The 10421-nt window shown below is 35.7% G+C and overlaps 1 protein-coding gene across 1 annotated transcript; it reads left to right on the top strand.

Moving 5' to 3' along the window:
- Nucleotides 1–6100: 6100 nt before the first annotated feature.
- Nucleotides 6101–7513, top strand: LOC141656686 (uncharacterized). Its single transcript, XM_074463678.1, has 3 exons — nt 6101–6681; nt 6964–7058; nt 7128–7513. Exons 1-3 carry the CDS (start codon nt 6101–6103, stop codon nt 7511–7513), a joined length of 1062 nt encoding a protein of 353 aa, XP_074319779.1.
- Nucleotides 7514–10421: the final 2908 nt, after the last annotated feature.

The raw sequence follows: 10421 nt of genomic DNA, 5'->3' as shown, positions 1-10421 counted from the left end.
TTTGTTTGAGCTCGGATTGTAAAACGGACGTCATTTTCTCATCCGGATTTCTATTGGAGTGATTCAAAAGCCTATATCACTTATTTTTTCGACGCCGTTCCATCTAGCATATTTTCAGAGCCAAAGGAGCAACCCTTGGTTCGGTTTTCGAGCGATTTCTTCTTGTAATGCCTTCCCTCTCGTCATTCTTACTTTTAACCCTTTGATCCTTCTATATACACTTTATTCCTACATCCTTGGTCATCATTCTTGCCTCCTCTTCATACTAGTCCATCTAATATCATCAATAAGCTTCCAAATATGCACGAAAGACGGGAATTTCCGCCTTATTAGCTCCTTTTCTACAAAACATATGAAATGCGATAAAAAAGCAAATAGGAAGGTTTTGACGGATAAAATGGCCATAGAATGTTATAATAGTATGTAAAATAGGCTCAATTAGGGGACTAAATGTGCGCAAATAATGTTCACATCAAATATCCCCAAACCGAACCTTTACTCGTCCCGAGTAAAGAGGTGACAAAAATTAGACCTTTATTTAAACTAACCTACTAAAATAACCGATATGAGACAATTAGCGGGTCTCACTCCGCCCCTTCAACTCACAACAAGACAACCATGAGGTAGGATGCCTTCTTGCAAGGTAAGGTGGGGCTTGCCAAAATGGCGATACATCCAAGCATTAAAGCACACAAAACAAGTAATGGATGCATCTACAAAAGAATAGCCACTTTCCTCATCTAAGTGGCGGAAATTATCTAAAGGGGAAGCAATTCAAGGGTACACACTCCTTCATAGATGCAATTTCTTCAAACTACTAAGCCTAGAAGAATACCAATAAATCACCTCCAAATTGTGTCAAGCTAGGGTACCTTTGTCCTCAATCGTTAAATGCTTTTGTCGAGAATATACTCCCTATGGTGTTAGAAACACTGGAGGATCGCGGAATTCCCCCTCTTGCCTAGACAAGAAGAACGGCCGTCCCCTCTCTACCATGCACAAAAATGGATACGATGGATAAAGGGATCAATAGAATTTGAGTTTCACTTTGGGAGTTTGCTTTGTTGTTTTTTTCCCCCCCCCCCCCCCCCCCCCCCCCAATTTCTTGTGGCATATAACATTTGAGAACACTTTCTTGCCATTTCTTTTTGATTTTTGGCATTTCAACACTTGACAACTTTCAACTTTTCTTTGCATTTCTTTTTGAACATTTTCAAAGTCACCCCATATGTAGTGAGGGTGCCTTATATTTGAAGCATTAGGAGTCTATTTTTGCTCCTCTTTTCATTTGATGCATTTTTGCAAATTTCCTTTCACTTTCCATTTCATTGAACTCAAATTGATTTCTTTTTGTGCCCATTCCCTTTGATGACAAAAATGTGGTAGAACATGGATGATGGATGCATGGTTTCAAGGGTCACCTTGGAATAAACGGTAGCCAAGGAGTTATCACACCACAAGGTACTCTTGACTAGACCTTAATCCATGGGTCAAAGGATACTAGCATGACACATCCTAGGGTGTTTTACAAGTATTCTAACAAGCAAAGTCTTAAGAAGAAAAAGCATCTACTAGAGCCTATATACACTTGTCAAGCTTTCCAAGTAGACGGTTTCGTAAAATTTTTCTAACATGCAACTACATGCCATGATGCAACTAACATATATACATCCTAATGCAAATAATTCTACCGACTAATATGACATATAAACTAAATGCAAGTCCTAATTTCACATTGTTATACCGCATCAATCAAAATAAAGCCACATAGTCATTAACATAAAGAGGAAAAAGGAGATTGGAAAGATCATACCATGCGGTCTTCAATATCCTCATGTCTCGGATGTGGCGTAGTCAATTAATGTGAACAAGGATAGAACAAACACAATATATACAATAATATATACATGACTACACTACAAAGGAAATGAACTTGTTTTTGGATTTTTCAATTTTTATGGTTTTTGATTTTATGAAATTAAAGAACATATTTTTGGGATTTTCAAAAAAATTTCAATTTTTATGCATTTTTGGAATATAAATTTCCATCCCCCACTTTATTTTGGACATTGTCCTCAATGTACATGTAGGAGTGGGAAAAAAAGAAAAACATGTTTTTGAATTTTTTTGATTTTATGGAAATTGAAGTACAAATGCTATGATATGAATGAATGCATGCTCTAACTAAATGCAATTCTATATGACATATATAACAAATGAATGCAATCTAATCTATATTATATGATGCATGATTTCTAGTAAACTATGGTCACCTATGATCAAACCTCCCCAAACCGATTTAAACACTATTTCTAGTGCAGAAATGAATAGGTTTGGCCATTAGTGACTATGCATGAATTCTAGTCTGTATGCAACTAACTACATGAATCATGTGAGATATAATACAATGCAACTATACTAAATGAACTAGCTAATGCAAATGCTATATGATATATAATACAAATGCAAGCTTAATGTATATGTAAATAACTAAATGCAAGTGAAAATGTAATGCAAAGTCAAAGGAAAGGGTATCTTACAAATGGTGGTTTGAGGGATCGGAGGACTCCACCAAACTCATTCCTTGTTGCCATGATTATTGATGTTGTCCATGTTGCTCAATGCTCTCAATAACCGGTCAAATGCTTGGGCACAATCCTCAAATAAGCATGAATACGGTTTATTCCAATTCAAAATGAAGCTTGCCCAAGGGAGCTTGTCATCTATTCTCTTCTTCACCTTACCCTTAGCACTTGAGCCTTTGAAGTGCTTCAAACCAATAGGCCCATGATTCTTGTCAACACTAGGTATGAAGTGTGGCTTATTTTAATCCAGAGATTTCCACTCACCACCTTCTCCTTCAATTTTTGTGATGATGATAGCATTTGGGTTTTTCAATCCTTCTAAAGTCGAAGGAGAATTATCATAACATTGATGACCGGATACCTTAGAAGTTGAGATTGTGGGTGCCAAACCTCCACAAGCACGTTCATTTGCAATTTTGTTCTTGAGCTTCTCCACCAAGTACCCTTTATATGATGTTTTGACCTTTTGGAGAAGGTCCACCATGTCATCTCCAACAATCATAGGTTCCATGGTGGGTGCGAAAAGGTCTTCATGGTCAATAGGAAAGAGACATTCATCTTCCTCATGGAAGCATACCTCAAACTTCTCAAGGATGGGCTCCTCAAGTAAGGCAATCTCACAACTCCATTCCTCTTCTTCATTGCAAGACACATATCCCGCATAAGCTTCTTCCATAGGCTTGTCATCATCGCTATCTCCATACGAATCATAGATAGGGGCTTCACTCTTCTTCATTAATTCTTCCTCCACCATCTCAATATTCACATCAAAGGTCACACCCTCATACTCACAAAGGTTAAGAGTATTTGGCTTACTCAACCTCATATCTTCCTCATCAAATACCACACTTTCATACACACAAGAGCTCAAGGAGATTGGCTCTTCCCACTTCTCATCAAAGGTAACTTCTTCAAACTCGCACTCATGGTCTAAGGAATGGTAAGGAGTAGTTATTTGGGCTTCCTTTATTTGGGCAATTTGAACCTCCAACTCCTCACCTTGGGTAAGAATGCCTTGAAGAACATTGTCCCTTTTTTGGCTCTCTTCTAGCATTTGTTTGAAGAAGTTTTGTTGATCTCCTATCATTTGGAGAATCACATTTTGAATGGGCTCATGTTCTTGTTGTGGGTAAGTGTGAAAGTGGTTGTATTGTGGCATTTGGAATTCATTGTGAAGTGGGTTTTGGGTAGGTGGTTGTTGTTGATATTGGATGTGAAGATTTTGGTGGGAAAAGTTGGGGTAGTAGTTAGGATTTTCATTGTATGAGTTGTAAGGTACGTTTGTGTTGACTTGCTCCTCAAACTCCCCATACCCATAGTCATACTCAAAGGATCCACCACATATTCCATAAGTCAAGTCTTGAGCCATCATAGCTTAAGACAAGGAAACAACTACAAGCATGGAAACTACACAAAAATGGTAAGAACAATCCTTGAGGAACAAGTTCCTCAAGGTGAAAGCAAAATCAAAATAGACAAACAAGTAAGAACTTAATCACATAGCACCATCCCCGGCAACGACGCCATTTTGATGGGTGATGTCGTCGGGTCACATCCAATCAAACACATTTATACTACTCAACAAATAACTAGTTAGCGGTAAGTCGAGGTCGATCCATGGGACGGTGTGCTTTGGGTTCTAAGTCTATCTATCTCAATTTATGCTAGTGTCACAATTTATTTGGGTTTATAGTTGTGTCTAAATTAATGCAAGCAATAAAGTATAACAAGCAATGAAATAAAGGATGTAAACAAATGATTAAAAGTACTAGGATATCATGGGGTCATAGGGGATTCATGGTGTTGATCATACAACCATGTTCATAAAGTTGCAAGCAATTAGTGTTGCTGAGAAACTGAGTTGGTTTATATCTTACGGTTCTTAGGAAGAGTTAGGTTCCGGAGCCAAATCGATTAGATTGTACAACACCTACAAGTCGACTTACTTTCCTCCTAATCAACTTCTATGCATGGTCTAACAAGACTCGAGTTGGTTTATATCTTACAAGTCAAGTTGAATAGATAAGAGATAGTTGTAAATGCAAGGATTCATAGGCTTAGCATTTCATCAAACATAACATGTGCATAAATTTGACATCACAACAAGCAAGCAATTTAATTATGAAAACATATTAGATTAAGCATGAATCAATCCCCATGTTTGTTTCCCCTAATTACCCACTAATCCTAGCTAAAAGACTACTCACTCATTATCATGGGAAACATGTCATTAATGGTGTCAATCATCACAACAAGTATAAACATGATAATAGAATGAAGAAATGAACAATAAAGAGTATAGAGTAAAAGAATTATACCAAACTTGAGATGATTCCAAATAATAAAGCAAAGAATAAAAAAAGAGAACTTGATTGATTGATGGAAGGTTGTCAATCTCCCAATAAACCCAATAATCTTCAATTACCCAATAATAAACTTGAATAATAAACTTGAACAATAATTAATGAGAGATTAATGTGAGATTTGTGGAAAGATTAAAGAGTAATCTATTCTAATCTACTCCTAATCTAATCTAAAGAAGGATTTTCTAATATGAGAGCTTTTTTCTAACCTAAAAACTTGATGGTTTGATTATTACAAATGGGGTATATATAGTGGGGATTAGGTGTAGGAATTAGGGTTAATTAAGGGCTTAAATGACGATTAAGTCCCTACTTAAGGAAACGCCGGTATTTTTGGAAGGATGGGCATCTTTCTTGAAGCTTGAAGAAACGAAATTGGTCTACCTTGGAATCCGGGCGTCTTTAGCACGGGACGGGCGGATTCGGTTGTTTTTGCCCGGGCGTCTTCTGGAGAAGACGGGCGTCTTGTGGAAAGACGGGTGGATTCTGGGCGGTGTATTTATCTTTTCTTTCTGTCGGGGAAGACGGGCGTCTTGAGGGGAAGACGGGCGTCTTGGCGAACAGCTTCTTTGTTTGAGCTCGGATTGTAAAACGAACGTCATTTTCTCATCCGGACTCCTATTGGAGTGATTCAAAAGCCTAGATCACTTGTTTTTTCGACGCCGTTCCATCTAGCATATTTTCAGAGCCAAAGGAGCAACCCTTGGTTCTGTTTTTGAGCGATTTCTTCTTGTAATGTCTTCTCTCTCGTCATTCTTACTTTTAACCCTTTGATCCTTCTATATACTCTTTATTCCTACATCCTTGGTCATCATTCTTGCCTCCTCTTCATACTAGTCCATCTAATATCATCAATAAGCTTCCAAATATGAACGAAAGACGGGAATTTCCGCCTTATTATCTCCTTTTCTACAAAACATATGAAATGCGATAGAAAAGCAAATAGGAAGGTTTTGACGGATAAAATGGCCATAGAATGTTATAATAGTATGCAAAATAGGCTCAATTAGGGGACTAAATGTGCGCAAATAATGTTCACATCATGTGTTAAAACATATGATGCATGGCCCTTGTGGTAGAGACTTTCCTACAAATCCGTGCATGAAAAACGGAGAATATAAAAATAATTATCCGCGTGATTATGCGGATATGATGACAAATGGTCGTAATTCATATCCTATATATCGAAGACGAAAAAATGGTATAAATGTTGTGGTTCGTACAGCTACACTTGATAATGGCTGGATTGTGCCTTATAATCCTTTTTTACTGGCAAAATACGACTGTCATTTGAATGTAGAAGTGTGCTCAACAATAAAAGCAGTTAAGTATCTATACAAATACATTTATAAGGGACATGATCGTGTTTCTATTACGGTTCAAGATGGTATTGAACAACGTGATTATGATGAAATTAGTGCTTTTCAGTCTGCACGTTGGATGCCACCACTTGAGGCAGTGTGGAGAATTTTTAGATTTTGCATGAATGAAATACATCCTAATGTGATGCCTTTGCAAGTTTATCTTCAAAATATGCAGACTGTACTCTTTCGTGCGTATGAACGCCTAGAGAATATTGCCGACGATGATAGTCGAAAGAGAACTATGTTAACAGCTTTTTTCGAACGAAATCAAACTGATCCTTTTGCACATACTCTACTATCAACAGTTTCCGGAACACTATGTTTGGTTAGGGCAAAAATACGAGAAGATTTGGCTTCCGAAAAGAAAAGGTGTTGTTGGTAGGTTAGTCTACACCAACCTTACAGAAGGTGAACGATACTACTTGCGGTTGTTACTTGCAAATATGCAAGGACCGCAATCATTTGAAGATTTATGTACTGTCAATAATGTTAGACTATCTTCGTTTCAGGAAGCGGCATTTCGATTAGGCCTTCTTGAAGATGATAATTCGGTTGAAAACAGTTTTTGGAATCTTCAAATTTTCAGATGTCGTTTTCTTTAAGACGATTATTTGCTACATTACTAATTTATTGTACGCCTAAAAATCCTAGGATTCTATGGGATCGTTTCTTCTCAGCATTATCAGAAGACTACACATTAGCATTTTCAGAAAGTCCAAGTAAAGTTCTAAATCTTACGCTTAGAAGTATATGTTGCATCATAGAGTCAATGGGAAAGAGTTTTAACGATTTTGACTTTTGAGGATTAAAATTAGAAGATGAAGTCGTTGATAGGCGTAAGGCTAAAGAAATTGAAGAGCAGCTTAGCATTCCTATTACACTAGAAGAGCTTAACGCAATCAACTTGCTAAATATTGAACAAAAAAGAGCATATGAAATAATATATGATAGAGTTATGGAAAAAAGGCCAGGTGCATTCTTTGTAGACGGTCCAGGTGGTACAGGCAAAACTTTCCTCTACTCATCTCTTCTTGCACAGTTGCCCAAAAAAGGCTTTATTGCTCTAGCAGTAGCAAGTTCAGGAATTGCAGCGTCAAATATTTCTGGTGGAAGAACAGCAAATTCGCTTTCAAAATTCCTCTTGATCTTGAAGAAAATCAAAGTAGTAAAATTTCAAAACAAAGTTCGCTTGCTGAATTGATTAAAGCATGCATATTAATTATCTGGGATGAAACTCAAATAGAAAAAAGACAATCAATAGAGCACTTTGAAAGAACATTACATGACATTTGCTGAAGAAACATACCATTTGGAGGAAAAGTTATTGTATTTGGTGGAGATTTTCGACAAGTGCTGTCGGTCATTCCAAAAAGTACACTTAAAGAGGCTATCAATGCGAGTTTGGTTATGTCTCCGCTGTGGTCTATGCTTGAAAAGATCAAATTAACTATCAATATGCGCGCCATTAATGATCCTTACTTCAGTGATTTTCTTTTGAATGTTGGTGAAGGACGTCCACCCTATGAAAATGGTAAGGATATAACATTACCAAGAACCATTGTGATAAACAACAGTCAACATTTGTCATTGTTACACCGCCTGATTGAAGCTATCTACCCAAATATAGATGACATTAATTTCAAGTCATTGCTTACAACGAGAAAAGCTATTTTAACCCCCAAAGAATGATGACACTGAAGCTATAAATCCCATATTGGTTTGATAAGGCTGTTAATATCACTACAGAACAATACCCGATAGAGTTTATGAATACTTTAAATCCAGGAGGATTTCCACCACACCATTTGGTACTGAAGAAAAATAGTCCAATACTTTTACTAAGGAACCTTGATCCAACTTCCGGACTTTGTAATGGAACAAGACTTATATGCAAAGCATTTTCAAGAAATATTATTGACGCGGAAATTGTTGTTGGACATCATAAAGGAGAGCGTGTTTTTATACCTCGGACACCTCTGCAACCATCTCCGACTGATAAATTTCCCTTTCATTTTAAGAGAAAGAAATTTTCAATTAACTTAGTTTTGCGATGACTGTTAATAAAGCGCAAAGGAAAACTTTGGATAAAGTAGGAATTTATTTACCTCAACCGGTTTTTTCACATGGTCACCTATATGTTACCCTCTCTCGAGCTAAAAGAAGTTCTGATGTTGTTGTTGAAATAGCATCCCAAAGTTCATCTGACGGTTCGCTTAAAACCAAAAATATTGTCTGTTATGAAGTATTGCGACGTGCCGGTATAATGTAAGATAGTAATCTACTTTATTTCAAAATTTCTGTATTTTGGATGTAAGAATATCTCACTATATACATATTGTATAGCGAAATTATATTATACTCTTATGTACGTATGTAGTTATATAATTTAGTGTTCACTATTATATTTTTTTATAATGTTGATCAAAATTTGTTATGTTAGATGATTTATGAATTTTTTTTTAATAAACAATTAATTTCAGCAATACATAATACTATAACTTAATAAAAAAATTATATTTATCAATTATATACGATAAGAGCTACTATAATATACATTTTTTTATATATTTTTTTACTTATTTTAAGACACTTTAATCAAACACAAAATATAGTTTCAAAATCGAGGCAAACTGAATATATATCTTCTAACTTTGATACGAATTAAGATATTAGGGATATGTTATGAGTCATTCGACATTGAAATCTTGACACACTATTGTTTAACACTTACAGGATACATGTGTTAAACATAAAGCCTTTTGTGCTCCTATGTATGTGCATAGCTTCTATATAGAATGCTTATTATGATCGACCTGCACATGATGGGTATATCTATAACATTATAATTTAATATTTTTTCGTTTCCTAGATTTTTTTTACAACATTTAACAATTTAACAAACGACTTTATTGTTTTCTCTTTTTCTATAGAATCGATGGAGACATCTCGCGTTTGTGTTGAAGTTAATCTTAAAACAGTGTTGAATGCTATTTTAAATAAGATCAATCTAGCACCTGCAGAATATGGAATACGTGCTGTCACACACGATGAAGTAAAAGCTTATGTTCAGATACATGGAGTTGAAAATCCTCCCAAATGTGTTAAATTTATTGGAAGCTCTTCAAAGCTTATTGGTCCGTCAGAGCAAAACTGCACTCGCAAAGCAATGAAATTTATTTGTGATATATATGACATCGATGTTCTTGATTTCAACTTTTATGATCCACAATATGTTAAACATAATTATCATATGCTAGAGCAGAAATACAATCAGCTAAAGCGTTAGATGGCATATGCAATAGTTGCAACAGTTGAGGCCGTATCTACTTCTACCGACGAGTTTACTGGTTAATGTAATATATTAGAAAAAGTGTTGTTTAAATAGAAGTATATGCATAATTAGAAAGTATAACACATATAATTTGTACGTTACTATGAGTGTTTGAATAAAGCATGCTTTTATTGTATATAACGTTTTCGAATGGTTTTTATCGATTTGCGATGAAAATTCAGTACTTTGCCGGCCTTCTAACTAGTCTTATATAAAAAGAGAATAAGAGGTTTTGCTATTTTGCCACAGCCTATACTTTTTGACCCCATTCATATTAACAGTCAAGCCATCAGCATACATTTCTCAAATGACAAAAGCCATTGTACCGCATTTCGCACATCACAAATTAACCTTCAAAACAAAACCCTGGAATTTCACCATCTGCTAATTTCCCCTCTTCTATGTCCTTACTTTTTATTGTGATCATCTTCATCAACCTCTGTAATTCAGCGCAAATAACTTTCTACGCTCCGACATGTATACATCGACATGTAAGTACGCTTTCATTCAATCCCCGATTTTAAGCTTTTCTAATTCCATTTTCTTTTCCTAATTATGTGCTAATACATAATTTTTTCTTTATGAAACTTCAGGCAATATATTTGCATAACGGGTTGGCTAATTAATTTGAATATAGTCGCCGGTTCCGTTGCACATTAAATTGCCAAACTAAAACTCAGATGCTCCTTCGTTGATGTTATGTACTTATTTTTGTTGCTTTCCTTTTCTATAATTCTCCGAGTCTCTTTTTATCATGCTGCGTATTTATTTTAAGTTG

The sequence above is a fragment of the Silene latifolia genome, chromosome 1 (assembly GCF_048544455.1).
Source record: "Silene latifolia isolate original U9 population chromosome 1, ASM4854445v1, whole genome shotgun sequence".
Classification (NCBI taxonomy): Eukaryota; Viridiplantae; Streptophyta; class Magnoliopsida; order Caryophyllales; family Caryophyllaceae; genus Silene; species Silene latifolia.
The sequence above is the reverse complement of the archived record's forward strand: the minus strand, read 5'-3'. Positions and strand labels throughout refer to the sequence as shown.